The sequence below is a fragment of the Gossypium raimondii genome, chromosome 2 (assembly GCF_025698545.1).
Source record: "Gossypium raimondii isolate GPD5lz chromosome 2, ASM2569854v1, whole genome shotgun sequence".
NCBI lineage: Eukaryota > Viridiplantae > Streptophyta > Magnoliopsida > Malvales > Malvaceae > Gossypium > Gossypium raimondii.
In genome coordinates, this window is record NC_068566.1 from 6,462,821 (window position 1) to 6,480,577 (window position 17,757).

The window sequence follows — 17,757 nt, forward strand, 5'->3', positions numbered from 1 at the left end:
GGATCAATTTCTTCTAAAAATCTTCATTATCCTCTAGGGCATCTCATATATTTTTTTAGGAATTCTGAGTTTTCACCCTAAAGTTCATCTCCCTTTTTATGCTCTTGAAGACGTCACAATTTCCAAAGGATTAACTTCTTGATTTAAACAAACATATTCGATCAAAATGGTCTTTTAAGGGTTGTAACGTGGTCTAAGGGTTAAGGGTAAATTAGAGAAAGGTTTTCCAGGCTAAAATATATATATTATGTGAAAGAGTATAAAAACCATGATGAGTTATTTTTAATTTTTTATTGCTCATTCCATCTCCCGATCACTTTTCTTCATTCTTACTCCTTCCTATTTGTTTCTTATTCTCTTTCCCTGTTTCTTCTTTTTTCTTTTTTCTTTTTTGGAATGAGATCAAGAATTTAGAATTTTTCTTTCATTCTTCATTATCTTTCTTGTCAATTCATGATGTTCGATGGATGACTTTAATTAGGGATTAGAAAAAAGATACATCAGGCTCAAAATGGGGTAGCAAGGGATATAATTTTCTCCAAGTGACAGGGAGAACAAAAGGATGCCATTTATCATTTCAAAATATGGTTAATCTCATCACAAAGGTCATTATTGGGAATGCGCCCATCTTTTCAATTTGAATTGTGCATAATCTCATGTTTGCCTTACAATGTTGTAAAATCATCGATCTATACCCAAAACCTCACAAATTGTCCTCCAATGTGAAGGGTGATCCTTCAACAAAGGTCTATTTTGAACAAACAAGAAGGCCCAAAATGGTTAACAGAGGATGAAATTTTCTTCCAGTGAAGGATATTTCAAAAATGTCATTCGTCACTTTGAACATGGCCAACTTATTAAGTAATTAACCTTAAGGAGAATGCAAGATTCCAAAGCAAAACGTAACCTCAAACATGATGCCAAAGAAAAGCAAAACAGAAAAAGCCAATATTACTTAATGTGAATAATTTTTTAATAACAATCAAGCTTAGTTTTAAGCAAAGTATTTTTTTCATTGCATCAGAATTTACAGGGTTCGACATCTTGTCTCTGTCCATTTCAACGAGAATCAATGCTCTACCAGAGAAAGCTTTCTTCACCACATATGGTCCATCCCATTTTGGCGTCCGTTTTCCCCGATGATCATGAACATATGGCAGAATCTTCCTCAGTACCACATCCCCTTCTCTAAACTAGATTGGTTGCACCTTCTTGTTATAGGCCTTCATCATTCTTTACTGATACAACTGGCTATGACATAAAACTACTAATCTCTTTTCCTCAATTAAATTCAACTGCTCATATCAATCTTGTACCCATTCAGCTTCCTTCAGTCGCACCTCCCTTAACACTCGTAGAGATGGGATTTGCAGCTCAATAGGTAAAACGACCTCCATGCCATACACTAATGAAAATGGAGTAGCACCAGTCGAAGTCCTCACTGATGTACGGTATGCGTGGAGAGCAAAAATGGAGTTTCTCATGCCAATCCCTATACGTTTCTATTGACTTGGAAATGATCTTCTTGATATTCTTGTTTGCGGCCTTGACTGCCCCATTCATTTTTGGATGATATGGCACAGAATTGTGATGCTTGATCTTAAATTGTACGCAAACCTCTTCTATCAAGGCATTATTCAAGTTCTTGGCATTGTCTGAGATGATTCTTTTTGGTAAACCGTACAGAAAAATGACCTGTTTTTCAAAAATTTGCAAATCACTAATCAAGTTACATTGGCATATGAAGTGGCTTTGACTAGGGGTGAGCAAAATTCAATTTGATTAGAAAAAATCGAAAAAAATTCAAATTTTGAGTTAAGCAAATCGAGTTATTCGAATTATTAGAGTCAACTCGAATAAAAAATTTTGGATTTCGAGTTCGAGTCAAGTTGAATTTTTACAATTCGAATAACTCAAATAATTCGAATAACAGATTAGTATAAATACCATTTTGGTCACTGTCAATTTTGAAAATGAGCAAATTGGTCAATCTCTTAACAAAAGTTAAAAAAATAAAAGTAATTTTCAAATTTTGAAAATAATTTTAAAATTCAAAATATTTATAGAAATTCCAAAATTTATATTTTTAAAAAATTATAATTTTTTAAAAATATAAAAGATATATAAAAAATAATAAAATAATAATTTTGGAATCTAAATAAGTGCTTAATGATTCAAGTTTATCATACTAAAATATCTTATTTTTTATTATTTTTCTTTAAAAAAATTTCAAATATATATTGTTTCAAAATTTTGTGTTCTAACATGGAAATAGTTATATTGTACAAGATGTTAATTTAACATTATTAATTTTTCTAATTTAACTCAAACGGTTTCACTTGATTCAATCAAATGCTCACCCCTAATTCGAGTTATCCGAAAATCGAAATAAAAAAGGCAAAACTACGTCATTTTGATAAATATTTACCTTTTCTAACGTTAAAAGTCAAAACTATCAAATTAAAAGGCAAAACTACGTTGTTTTGATAAATGTTTACCCATTAGTCTTACTTTCCTTCCCGAATCGCCCCACTCTCCTTTTTTCCTTTACTCAAAATTAATCTAAAAGCTTGTACTTCGTTTACTAGTAAAATAATCAGTCAATGTAAACAGAACATTGAGTATAAATAATAAGATTCGCTAATTCGACTTGACTCGACTCGAAATTTTTTGACTCGATTCAATTCGACTCGATCGAATACTCACCCCTAGCTTCGACCCACTTGGTAAAATAATCAATCGCTACAAAGATGAAGCGATGCCCGTTTGACGCTTTCGGTGTGATAGGGCCAATGGCATCCATGCCCCACATTAAGAATGACCAAGGAGGTGCCAAGACATGAAGATTGGTAGGAGGAACACTAATACTGTCTGCATAAATTTGATATTTATGACATTTTCGAGCATAATTTAAACAATCTCATTCCAACGTTAACCAGAAATATCCAGCCCTCATGATTTGCCTTGCCATCATATGTCCGTTATTATGTGCTCCACATATTCCATTATGGATTTCCTTCATTATCTGATTCGCCTCTTCTGTGTCGACACATCTCAATAGGGTTTGGTCATGTCCTCTTTTGTACAAAAACTCAGCGTCCAAAAAGAAACCCATAGCCAACCTCCTAATTATTTGTTTATCATTTTCTAAGGTGAAATCTGAGTATTGCTGGTATTGCAAATACTGCTTAATGTCAACATACCATGGTTTCCCATTCGTTCTCAATTTTACTCCTGTGCAGTGGGTCATCGAGTCCTTGACCTTTAGTAGTATAGGTTGCACTTTTGTTTTGGATCCTACTTTGAACATGGCGGCTAGAGTAGCTAATGCATCTACTAACTGGTTTTCTTCTCTTGGCAAATTACAAAATTGGACATATGTTTTATAGTGAATCAGTTTAGAATCCCTTGTTTCCCATTCTCCTCTGAATTGGTAAAGAACTAATGTCGAGTCACCAAAAACTTTTAAAACCATGACCTTTTTCTCAATGGCGATCTGAAGTGCCAAAATGCATGCCTCGTATTCAGCTACATTGTTTGTACAAGTGAACATCAACTTAGCTATAGCGGGAAAATACTAGCTACTTAGGGAGATTATACTGCCCCAATCCCATGCCCAATCATGTTGGATGCTCCATCGAAATACACCATCCAAATTTCTTCTTCGCGCTGCAAAATTGACATGATCTCTTCATTTGGGAAATCAAAACTCATGGGCTCGTATTCCTTTTTCGCGCGATCCACCAAAAATTCCGTAACTATACTTCTTTTTATAGCCTTTTGGGACACGTAGACAATGTCATACTCAGACAATACCACTTGTCAACGAGCAACTCTTCCCAACAATGATGGCTTCTCAAAAATGTACTTCAAAGGGTCCAACTTTACGATGAGGAAGGTGGTGTGATACAACATGTATTGCCTTAGTCGATGTACGGTCCATGCTAAAGTGCAACACATATTTTTCAGATGGGAATACTTGGCTTCATATTCCATGAACTTCTTGCTCAGATAATAGATTGTGTGCTCTTTCTTGTTTGAACCATCTCGTTGCCCCAAGACACAACCTATAGAATTATCCAGCACTACCAAATTCAAAATCAAAGGTCTTCTTGGCACCGAGGGAATCAAAATTGGTGGCTTAGCTAAATACTTTTTTACTTTCTCAAATGCTTTTTGACAATCTTCAGTCCATTCACCATTACTACCCATACGTAAGAGTTGAAGATGGGATCACATTTATTCGTCAACTGTGAGATAAAACGAGACACGTAAATTAACCATCCCAAAAAACCTCTTGCCTCCTTTTGAGTTCTACGGGGTGTCAAATCTTGAATTACTCGAACCTTGTCCAAATCTATTTCAATTCTGCATTCACTCACTACGAAACCCAATAGCTTCCCCAACTTTACCTCAAAAGTACATTTTGCTAGATTCAATCTCAATTTGTATTTCCTCAATCTTTCAAATAGTTTGCATTGGTTTTTCAAATGACTTTCCCCCTAGTGAACTTTGTTATCATATTGTAAACATAAAATTTAATCTCTTTGTACATCATGTCATGAAACAGTGTCACCGTTGCTCATTGATACGTGGCATCAACATTTTTTAGACTAAACGGCATGACCCTGTAAAAAAAAATTCCCGAAGACAAGATGAATGTGGTCTTTTCCATGTCCTCCCTCGTCATTTTGATTTGGTTATACCCCAAGAATCTATCCATAAAAGAGAAAACATAATGTTTAGCAGTGTTATCCATCAGTGTGTCTTATTGAGGTAACAGAAAATTGTCTTTGGGGCTGGCTCGATTCAAATCTTTATAATTGATGTACATTCTGGCTTTCCCATCATTTTTAGGCACTGGTATAATACTCACTACCTACTTTGGGTATTTAGCTACCTCTAGAAATCCTGCATCGAATTATTTCTTGACCTCTTTTTTAATCTTCAACAGCATCTCAGGTTTTATCCTTCTCAACTTCTGGTATACGAGCTACAATCTACTTTCAAAGGTAGCCTGTGTTCCACGATATTGGTGTCCAAACCTAGCATATCTTGGTATGACCATGCATACACATCTAAGAACTCAATAAGTAGATCCTTCAACAATTGACTTTTCTCTGGCATGAGAATGGTTCTAATCCTAATTTCCTTTCTTACCTCCTCATCACCCAAATTGATTAAATCTGTTCCCTTCAAGTGGGGTTCTATAAGCTTATTTTCATATTCAACTAGCCTCAAAAACTCTTTTTTCCATCTCATGATCATTATAATGAACATAATTATGATAATTTGATTCAAAGATATCATTTGGATCACTCATCAATTCATGATGTATATCACTGAAATAATTATGAGTATGTATATTGGTATATGAATGAAAACGATTTAATGAATAAAACTGACTAGAGACATGATCCAAATCTAATTTCATTAAAGAGAAAACATTTTTACATGGATTTTTGAAGGAAATTAAATTAACTAAACGATATTAAACTTTGATATAAAAAATCTTAGAAATTATTACATCTTAGAGGATTCAAGGATAGCAAGTAACGGTATGAGCTGCCAATTGTCCAAGGCGGAAGGTTTGTAGCGAACCCAATCTCTTGACATCGGCACCCTCTCGCCAATCATGTTTAGATCCATTATATCTTCATTAATCATTAGCTTAATCGAGGTCCTTTCCCGGTGGTCGAATCCCACTGAGTAAAAGGTCTTGGATAGTGGAGGACAAATCAAATGAGGTTCCACCACCTTCTTTCTAGCCATGCTGGCCAACCTCTTTGCTTTCCACTCTTTATACATCCTTTCGACATCCTCCCTCATGGGCTTATATCCCAACCTTCTTGTATCCTTCTGAGTGGTAACAGAAACGAGTTCTAAGATACCTTGTAGGTCTTTTCCCAAACCTAAGTGCCAACCCTTCCCTACTGTCTGGGCAAATAACATGTTCGTTGTTCGTGGCACATGAGGCTTAGGGGCTCACATTCCCTCTGCCATGTAAGATGCAGTGGTCACCTCAAAGGTCTAGAAAGAACTCTCTCTTGCATCATCATCCACTTCTATTAAAGGAGAATTTGGTAAGCTAGCTACTAATAGGTCCTCTTCGCCTCTCACGATGCACAAATTCTAATCGACTACAAATTTCAATCTTTGGTGCAAGGACGATGGTACCACCCCAACTGAATGAATCTAGGAGTGTCCCATCAGCATACTATAAGAATGTGTTATATCCATCACTTGAAAGTGAATAAGGAAATTAATAGCTCCTACCAACAAGGGAATCTCTATTTCGCTAATTACGCTTATTTTAGTGCCATCAAAAGCTCACACCACTAAAGGGCTCGATACTATGTATGAGGTGTATACGAACAGCTTGGACAATGTTGACAAAGGTAGGACGTTGATCGATGACCCATTATCGATCAACACCCTAGCCACGAAATAGGCTTTACACTTTACTGAGATGTGTAGTGCCTTGGTACTTCCTATTCCATTTGGGGGTATTTCATCATCATTGAAAGATGTGTAATTTGGGGCCAAAATACTACCTGCTAAGTGACTGACATTATCTACTGACACATTGTGAGTGACGTAAGATTATTTTAGAACTCGTATAAGAGCCTCCCTGTGTGGCTCCGAGTTAAAAAGTAGTGACAGCAAAGAAATTCTTGTTGGTGTTTTGTTCAACTACTCGACCACGCTATACTCGTTGTGCTTTATCAGACACAAAAATTCGTTAACTTCATCATTTTCGACTTCTCCCTTTTGGTCCTCCCTCATTTTTTTATCGGATTCTTTATCATCAATTTCTAATTAATTTTCTGAAATTGCTTCTTTACCACGGGGTTCTTTCCCCACTGTGTTTGGCTTGTAACAACACCCGCTTCGAGTTATGGCACTAAGTCCTGAGATGTTGGAGGCATCAGATCCAGCCACCTCATAATCATATCTCCAAGAACTCGTTGGTCATCTCCATACTTAAAAGGTTCGAGAACCCTGATGACCAACACATCATCCTGTACGGCCTTTAAGGTAGACTATTTTCCAATAGGGGTTTTCTTTCCATATACAATGGTGACAGGTTTTGCATCTAACGTATTTATCTTATTGGTCTTAACACCCTCCCATATATCTAGCTGGAAAGAATCTAAGAGACATTGTATATGTTCTCTAAACGTTGGGCAAACTTGGATAGAGTGTCCTCGAGCTCCTTGGTGGAATTTACAGATTTGATCCATATCAATTCCCATTACAGACCTGGATGGCTTGGCATGAATTAGATTTTAATTTCTCAAAATGTCGAACACTCGTTTGAGTGGGGTTGTAATTTCTTCCACTTTTCTCCTTTGAAGGCTTTTTTCTTCAATTATAGCGTTAATTGTTAGATCGTGGTTTGGTAACATATTTGTGTTAACATCTGGTGTATTCTCTCGCTAGAAATTTATCTTTCCCACCCTTATATGATCTTGCACCTTATATTTTAGCACTAAGCAGTTCTCGATGGTAAGACCTGGATTGCCAGAGTGATACTTACATCGAGCATTGGCTTCATACCACTTTGGAAATGACGATTGCATTGGTTCCTTGAGTGCAAGTACAAGGAGGTGCTTCTCCACTAGAATCGGAAAAAGTTCTGTGTAGAAGATAGGAATTGGATCAAATGCAAGCCTCTCCCGTGGTGGTCTTACTAGAGCTTGGGTTTGTGGGGATCGGGTTGCATAGTTAGCATGGGGGATTTGTAACGAGTACAGGTGGACGATACATAAACAGTAAAGTATTGGTAGCATTTATAGCAGGATATTGAGGGTGTGGAGGTATTGGGCTCGTGTATAGAAAGTATGATTATGGGTATCCGCTCGGTGTGATTGTTTGCGTTTCTGCTTCTTTTTTCTTCCCAGCGACACCTCTCTTCGCACTCAAAGGATCATCTATTTTGCCCAACTTCAATACATTCTTTATCATTTCTTTGGATAATACCATACCTGTGAAAGCCATAGAGGCATTTCCTACCATCCTGTCGTAGTATATGCCTTTTAGCGTACCAAGAATAGAACAATCGTTTCCTTTTTTCGTGAGCTAGGGGGCTGTCCTTGTGATGCCAGATCCCTCCACATTGTGTGTATTCCTTAAAACTCTCATTTGACTTCTTTTCCATTTTCTGTAGAGTCAAGTGATCTGTGGCCATGTCTACAATATGTTTGTATTGAGTAATAAATGCCCGTGCAAGCTCTCCTCAAGTTCGAATTCGGCTCCTATCCAACTTTACATACCAGGGAGCCACCGATCCAATCAGACTATCTTGAAATATGTACATTAGTAATTTCTTATGTTTGGAGTAAGCAACCATTTTCCTATAGCACATGGCGATGTGAGTAACTGGGCAACTGCTACCATTGAAGTTTTCAAAGTCAGGAACTTTGAATTTTGATGGGTCGACCACATCGGTACTAGACACATACCTTCTGCTTCTATAGATCCAAAGGTGTCTAATCTTTTGATGGCTTTCAAACGTTCCTCAATTAGGCTGAATTTATGAGCTTCTTCATCCATAACCAACTTTCCCTTGGCTCCTCGCTTGCAGACAATTTGTTTACTCTTGGGATTTGAATGGTCACACCTGGCACTTGAAGCGGTAAATCTTCGCGATATACCCTTGTATCACCATAAAGAGGGATTGGATTGTACAAAGTGTCACTTCCTTCTCCTACCTTGGCCTTGCCTTTGACCATTGTAGTCATAATTTCCATCATATGTTCCTCCAATTTGGCCATACGTGCTAATTCTTCTTTCGTCATTTTCTTGGCTTTTGAGTGGGACTTATACCAGTGAGCTATCCTTGGTCCTTTTTCAAACGGAATTTATTTCCAAAGTTAGAAAATTGTTTGGATTTGTCATAAAGAATATTGTTCTTTTTTTTTTCAAATAATGTTTCTGAATAAAAAAATGAGCGAATGGGTGAATGGATGGATGAATGAATGATTGAAATTGGGGCACATTGTCATAAATGTACTCGAATATAAACATTTTCTTTCATGAAAGGTTCGAAAACTGTTCAGCTTACAAAGGTTTTTCATTTTTCATTCATACTTAATGAAAATCCTAATCGATCCTATTGCCATAGGGCAAATCTCTACTTATCGTTCTTCCTCTTCCTCCTCACGAGCTTCATGAAATTTTGATAATGTGCCTGAGCCACCTCCAGAAGTTTCAGTGCAGGTTCATTCCTAGTCGCAAAATGGGTAGTTTCTTTTTTGAGTTCTTCAATCTGTTCACATATGTCTTCAGCTTGCTAAGGAAAAACCTAACCTTCCCTATGCATTATTGCAAACACCTACTGTCGGCTTACTGTTATTTGTTTCGCTACGATAAAACAGTTCTGCAAGCTTAGTATTTTTTTCCGTGACCTCTTTGTTTTGCTCTTCTTTTTTCTTTAATTCTTTTTTTAGATGAAAAATTTCCCCTTCTAGCACTTCCATTTCAGCAATTTTCTCATTAGACACCCTCATCCAAATTCTCTCTTGTTGTCGCACTTTCTGGAGTTCATTAGCCCGTAGACTCAAATTTGCCTCTAACCTCTGAATTTGAGTGAACAAGTCAGATCTTTCTCGTTGACGTCGTTCTAACTATATTCTTAGTTCTTCCTCTCTTCCCTTCATGTCTAACCGGCATTGTTGTTGTCCCATGATTTCTTCCTCCTTTTCCTTTACATATGTCTGATGTTGCTCTTGTTGCTATCTAACCTCTTCATCTCTTCCCCTCAGACGCATCTCTAAATCGCATATCTTTTCTATTAGCTAGGTTATGTCATATGGGACCTTCTTCTTTCCTTTGAATTGTGTTAACACAAAGATTTTGCTTCTTTTTAGGCACCACTAGATATATGTTTTCAGAAGGAATGGTTGAAAAAGGTTCCTGATTGCAGGCCCAAGGTTTGACCTCACTTGATTCATATCTCTTCCAATTTATTCCAAAATCTCAGGTCCTGAACCAAAGCTTCCACCTTGTTTAAATTAGCTGTAGTAGGTACGCATTGATCACACCCGTATTGGCTCAGAACCATCAACGAGAAATAACTGACGATTCCCCATATGCCAAGTAAGGGAACCCACAAATGACCACCGCACCGAATGAGTACCGTGCTTCAGATCATCCATGGAGCCCTCCATTCTATTTCTTGGTATGTCAATGTACTAAGGTTCTGAACCCACTCCTCAGTTGATTGATTTGGAGGCCACTCACCTTCTAAAAATTCCTCTATAGGCCTGGTTGAAGGAACAAACACCTAACGAAAGCGCTTATAGAGACACCTAAAATGGCTTTTCATCCATACGAACAAAAACTATGCGCATCCTAAGAAACGCCTGTCTCCTTTCCTTCTGATGAAATTGAGTGAAATGATGGTTTCAGCTAAGACTGCTAGAGTAAGATTCACCCATTTTTCAATATGAAACAGAAAATCAGCTAGCTCCACACTCACATATTCTAGAGCTTTTGGGAACACAGTCAACCCGTATACAGCAAACGCAAATAATGCCAAATGTCTATCACCGCTGGTCTTTCCCATAGCATCCCTAATGTGAGACCAAGAAATGCAGGGACCATTTTTATCTTTTAATCTTGCTTTAATCGTATCTACAGGTAATCCCATCAGATTGGCTAAGGGTCCCCAAAAATTGACATTCTGCTTCCAATATATCCTAAGCGGATCTCTAAAGTCATAGTGGAGAAGGGTAGAATATTCCTTGATAGTCGATACCATATCCACTACATTGAACGTAAAGCACCTATAAGTGGGATCCCTAAAAACGAACCATGGCCTCAACAGGGCATCATTCAGTTTGACGACTAGAAGCTGTGCTACATCGCCATACTTGTCCTGGAAGCGCAATTTCTTAGCCTCGTCCCATGATTGTCATATTCCCTTTAACTCATCCTCACAATTCCTCCTATAGTCCATGCGGACTATCTGAGGCAGGCTCAAGTCAAAGCTAGCTATCTGGCAATCGCCTACTCTACTTTGAGTATCCTCTGACATTCTCGCTATTATTCCTATATTTTCTACCCCATGTTGAACAACTGAATCTTCTCGAAGTGTGTTCATGTCGAATATAGATGTGACACTTTTCCCTAGGTATTTAAATGATGCATAAATTATGTAACACCCCCAACCCGTATCCTTCGCCGGAACCGAGTTACAGAGCATTACCGGAGTTAACAAATCAAACAGACAGAAATCTCGAACATTTTATATCATCGAAACAAGACATCAAAGCATCATTTTAATCCAAATTATAAACTCTCCAAAATTAATCTTATAACCTTATTTACAATCAAACCAGAAAATAACTAATATTTAGACACTTTAGGTACATGCCGACACAAAGAAATAAACATCACCATATTTCAATTCGGGATCGTTGTTGGATGTTGAATCAGCGATCAAACTTAAGTACTTAACCTACGCACGGAAAACAAAACGGTACGCTGAGTAAAAACTTAGTGATATTTCTATAATCCGAATTTAAAAAAAATTATAAAAATAAAATATGTATAATAAAATGTTAAGCACAATTGAACATTTAAAATCACACAATACTCAATTGTCATCACTTGCTATATATAATACCTTTCCATAATTTATTCATGTATCATTTAAACAATGACACTATCCATTCCATAATCAATTTATGAATATATAACTCGTGTATTCCATGTATTTACAACATATTTCACATTCTATTTTCAGTTTATTATCTCATATTCTTATCCCAAAGTAGATTTTATAGAACACACCAGATATATGGAACAAATACAGAGGTGCATTATTATGCACTAATGAACAGAGAGCACTAAAGTGCTATACAGAGAGCACAAATGTGCTAAACGGAGAGCACTAACGTGCTAGTAATCAGAGAGCATCAACGTGCTAATAATCAGAGAGCGCGCTAAAGTTCCTTAATGGCATGCCACTAATATCCCAGTAGTTCTAAATTTTGTCTGCTTGGGCATTAAAACTGAATTTTATACATATAAAAAATAATCCAATTATCATATTTGCACAATCTCACATTTACACATATGTATTCATAATATATATATATATATTCATAATATATATATATATATTCATAATATATATATATATATATATATATATTCATAATATATATATATATTCCAATTCAATTCAACCAATATAATTTCATCACATACCAAAACAATTCATTTCAATTGTAAAACACAATAATTCTCACCTCAATCACTTACCATAACATTTAATTAAAATACAACAATTAATAATTAGATTCGAATTATAGAAATACAAACCAAGAATTCCGAGCTATTCCTCGTTGACTATATTTTTCCCCCTTTTTAGTCGAGAATTCTGGTACGACGCTAGCGACGGAATTAAAACAATTAAAAATTATCAATACAACACCATTCAATCTCACATTAAATATTTCAATTTTTACTCAATATTTGCCTAAATTCCAATTTAGTCCCTGAACCGAGACTAACTTTTATTCTCAAAACTAATTTCATATTTTCATTCCATTCCGACTTTAACTAATTTAACTCTCTAATTTCACCATAAATCCCTAATTTTGAAATTCTCTCAATTTAGTCCTTACTATTCAAAACTTATGTTTTATTTTACAAATCAACATTTTACTAACTTCTAACTTGAAATTCAATCAATTTAATCCCTAATTCTTTAATTAATTCAACATAACTCATGTCTAAAAATCTACTATCTTTCAAAATTTCAACATAAATCATGAAATAATTTGTTCTAGAACTCCAAAAACTCTAAAATTACAAGAAAATGGACTAAATTGGCTTACCAATCAAACCTTGAACCTTGAAATCCCAAATTTTCTTTCTTTCTTTCCTTCCCTTTTTCTTTTTCTTTCCTTTCTCCCTTGTTTTCGTTTTGCTATTCTATTTCTATTCTCTTTTTCTATCTTTTATTTCTTTTATTTAATTAATAATAATATAATATATAAATATCTATTACTTAATTAATAAGTATGTACATATATTAATTACAAATGTATACATATATTTCTAACACATGTATTTATAATTACCACACACTTGTCACTTTTTATGGTTTAATTATTAGTTTAGTCCTTTCACTTTTTCTATTTTATAATTAACTTTCACACTTAATTCAATTTAGTCCTAATACTCGATTAACTTTAATTTAACTAAATTCACTTAACTAAAATCCAATTGGTTATGTAACTAATTCTATAAATATTTTAATAATTATTTTACGAGTTCGTTTTACCAAAACGGAGACCCGATAATTCAAGAATTCAAAATATTTCTAAAACACGTTTAACTTATAATTATTAATTAATAAAATTTTCTAACTTTTAATCGAATTTAGTGATCTCAAATCACTGTTCTGACACTACTGAAAATTGGGTTGTTACAAATTATGCAATGGATAGACACAAACACAAGAAAAACAAAGTTAGTAAAAAAATAAAGTCAAATGAAAGAAAAAATGTGAAATTAAATCATAAAGCATTGCAAACAAATTCAAACACAAAACATACGAATAAATGCTCATGAGGTCCTATAGGGTATTATTACGAGGGGTAAGGTGCGGCTCTTATGTCTAGGATTCACATTTAAGATGGTCATTACATGCTGGCTTACGGCTGACTCTAATGCACGAGGAACCCAAGGCTTAAATACGACATCCATAGGGATGTGTTCCCCTTTAAAAAGGGTTGGCCCTTAGGTGGTAAAACTTCCATAGCGTACACGGTAGCATTTTCTACATGAACATCTATGTCCATTGTCGAAACCATTTTTTTGAAAAACAAAAAAAAGTTTGTTGTCGACTTTTAAAAAAATGAAAATTGGAGTTGCCACCGATCTTTTATTGTGGTGTGGTCGGATCACCTTGAAAATAATTTTTGGTCTGCGAATTTTGAGAAAACAGGTTCGGGAGTCGGTTACGCACGAGGAAGGGTTAGCACCCTCGTGACGCCCAAAATTGGTACCGAATTGATTGTTTAATGTCTTAGTGTCGAGAATTTGAAAAGATTTTAAAATACGATCCTTTGAAAAGAAAATTTAAATAAAATGTATTGGATGATGAGACTTACTTATTTCAAAGAAATAAATTGTCACACTCAGTAAGTTAGAGTGCGACATTTTAAATCCTCAAAATTAAGTTTATCTTCTGACTTTTAAAACCTATGTATTTTGAGAAGGATATCAGATTATTTAGGTCAAAATAAAAAATCAAAACCTAGTAAGTTAGGGTTCGATTTCACAAAATTCCTAAATATCGAATATTGCCTTTATTTTCATTTATTAGAAAAATTCTCGTCTCGAGAAAACAACATGTTATATCCAATGCGTTAGGACACGACGTATCGAATTCTCGAGAATGAGTTTTAATTTATGTTTCAATTTAAAGAGATATTCTCGATTATTTAGATTCGACGAGGAAAATTGGAACCCAATACGTTAGGGCTCAATTCTTTCGAAGATTCCAAATATCGAACTTTGCGTTATCTTGAAAGTTTTTTTTTTGTATAAAATGATTTTGATATTTAAGTAATATGAAACGTAACATTTTAAGCAAATAAAATACGGTAGAATGATGATGCAAATTTAAATACACTAATGAATAAAAACAATCAATTAGTACAATCAAGGAATACCGCACACATGAGAATAGTAATTACGTGTAAATGTTAACAATTAAAAGCTAATGAATTAAAAATCAATAATGTACATGTATTTATATTCATATATATGAAAGTATACAAGAGTTGAAATAGATTAAGTGTACAATAAAATAAAATTTAAAAATAGGCATGCAAAAGAATTAAATAGATGATAAAACTTAACAAATAAGATATGTAAACATATTTTAAATAGTGAACCTAAATCAATTTAAAGCAAATATTGTAGGTTAATTTTAAAATAAGTAATATGTAAAATAACTTAAAATAAAATGATATATAAAGTAACTTAAAATAATAATCTATAAAGCAAGTTAAAATAATCATATACTAATTTAATATAATATATACATATATGCATACAGAAATTTTAAATAAAATAAATAAAAATAAATAATTTTAAAATAACATATAAAATAATTGGCTTAGACTACATAATATATATATAAATGTATATGAAAAACAGTATTTAATATTTTGAATAAAAATTACAGGATAACAAATAGCTAAATAAATTAATAAATAAAGCTTAAACAATTTGATTGGGTAAATAGGAATTAAATTGAATTTAAAATGAAATTGAGAAAGAAAACATGAAATAAAATAAAATGCGGGGGCCTGATCACAACGCTCGATTAATATGAGGGCCGAATGGGAAATATTCCCTTCCCCAAAATGCTGCGTTTTTGCGCTGGTCAGAATGAAACCACACCAAACATTCAGGGCTGATTTAGAAAATTAAGAAATATCAGATTAGAACGATGTAAAACAAAGGAGGACTGGTTGCGCAAATAAACTAGAAAGATGGGAAGCACAGATCTTTCTTTGGGTTGGGTCACTGCGCGGGTCAAGCCTCTAAACGGCGTAATTTCTTGTCCGTCTATAAACTAAAAACCCTAATCAGTTTCAGTCCAAAATCAAAACCTAAAAAAAACTATTCTCCCTATGCGCCGTTCTGCGTTCCTAGAGCATCCGAACGGTCTCCGATCCCAGCCCCTACTCCGATGACGACGGAGAGAACCAGGATCGCGCTACCAGGTAACTCCTTTCTTTCTTTCTATTGTTTCTCTTTTTTCCTAAAACTAATGAACATACAAAACCAGAAAAGAAATAGAAAAAGGAATCGGGTAACCAGCAAAATGGAAAAGAACAAAAAACTGGAAAAAAAAACCTTTTCGTTTTTCAATTTTCTGTTGTATTCTGAATGCGTGTAATCGGTTTACAGTGTTTGTGTTGGATTTTTATATCCCGATTTACAGAAAATAAAAAACAAAATGAATAAAAAATGTTCCCCCTATTTTATTATTTTCCTATTTGCTGTTGTTTTCGTGTGTTTTTGCAGGTATTCGGCCAGCTTGGACGTACAGAAGTGGCCGTACGGAGGCGAAGAAACACGTACACGCGGAGGCGTAGCACGAGCGGAAGGGGGGCCCCAATTGCTGCGGCGCTGGATGCTGCATTGCTGCCCTAGGGTTTCCTGCTTCTGTTTTTTGTTTTGGGTTGTATGGGTCATTGGGTATTTAGGCTAGTGGGCCGAATTGGGCTGGTAATTTGGGTAGTTTAGGTTAAAAACAATTTGGGCCACGTTAGGCCTATGTATTTGGACTGTGATAATGGACTATTTATTATTATATTCTTTTATATTTTTGTTTATTTATTTTTGATTTGGGCCGGGCAAATTTGGGTTATTACAGCTGCCCCTCTTTGCTCATTGTCGTGTAACGGGAATAAAGCAAAGACTTTAAAAATGACCAATTTTGCCCGGTCGTTGGACCTTGGTGCTCTTCTTCTTCGAGTTGCCTCATTCCATCCTACTGTATCTTCAAAGGTATAGGAATTGGTGCCTCGATCCGCTCCACCGTGACATCGGGGAGATAGGATTTGTAACTCGTAATCTAAACCTGCTTAACCGTGATGTCGGGGAAGTAAGATTCGCTATTGTAGCTTCAATCTATTCCACTACACCACCAGGGAAGTAAGATTTTCTATTCTCAGTCTGCCCCATGTAACTTCATAGAGACGAGATCCATCATTATGATCCGCTCCACTGCAACTTCAGGGAGATAGGATTAGTTTCTTTTGTCTGGCTGCAGTGTCGGGGAAACAAGATTTGCCGTCGTAACTTCAATCTGCTCCACTACACCGCCAGAGAAGTAAGACCTGATGCGACCTACTCTATTACTACCTCAGAGAGATAAGATCTATTTTTTTAATCCACTCCATCGTAATCTCGAGGAGATAGGATTACTAGCTTCAATCTGCTCCGATGTAATCTCAGGGAGATAAGATCTGAAATTCTTTGGTCTATTCCACTATAATCTCAGGGAGATAGGATTACTAGCTTTAATATGCTCCGCTGTAATCTCAGAGAGATAAGATCTGAAATTCTTCGGTCTATTCCACTGTAATCTCAGGGAGATAAGAGCTGATGCGATATACTCTACTGTAACTTCAGAGAGGTAAGATCCTTTATTGTTTTAATCCGCTCCACTGTAATTTCAGGGAGATAGAATTACTAGCTTCAATCTGCTTCGCTGTAATCTCAGGGGGACAAGATCTGAAATTCTTCGATCTATTCCACTGTAATCTCAGTGAGATAGGATTACTAGCTTCAATCTACTCCGTTGTAATCTCAGGGAGATAAGATCTGAAATTCTTCGGTCTATTCCACTGTAATCTCAGGGAGATAAGACCTGATGCGATCAACTCTACTGTAACTTTAGAGAGATAAAATCCTTTATTGTTTTAATCCACTCCACTGTAATCTCAGGGAGATAGAATTACTAGCTTCAATCTGCTCCGCTGTAATCTCAGGGAGATAAGATCTGAAATTCTTCGATCTATTCCACTGTAATCTCAGTGAGATAGGATTATTAGCTTCAATATGCTCGGCTGTAATCTCAGGGAGATAAGATCTGAAATTTTTCGGTCTATTCCACTATAATCTCAGGGAGATAAGACCTGATGTGATCTATTCTACTGTAACTTCAGAGAGATAAGATCTTTTATTTTAATCCGCTCTACTGTAATCTCAAGG

At 35.4% G+C, this 17,757-nt stretch overlaps 1 protein-coding gene across 1 annotated transcript; it reads right to left on the reverse strand.

Moving 5' to 3' along the window:
- Positions 1-2,920: 2,920 nt before the first annotated feature.
- On the reverse strand, positions 2,921-3,553 carry LOC105789490 (uncharacterized). Its single transcript, XM_012616860.1, has one exon. The coding sequence runs from the start codon at positions 3,551-3,553 to the stop codon at positions 2,921-2,923; it is 633 nt and encodes a 210-aa protein (XP_012472314.1).
- Positions 3,554-17,757: the final 14,204 nt, after the last annotated feature.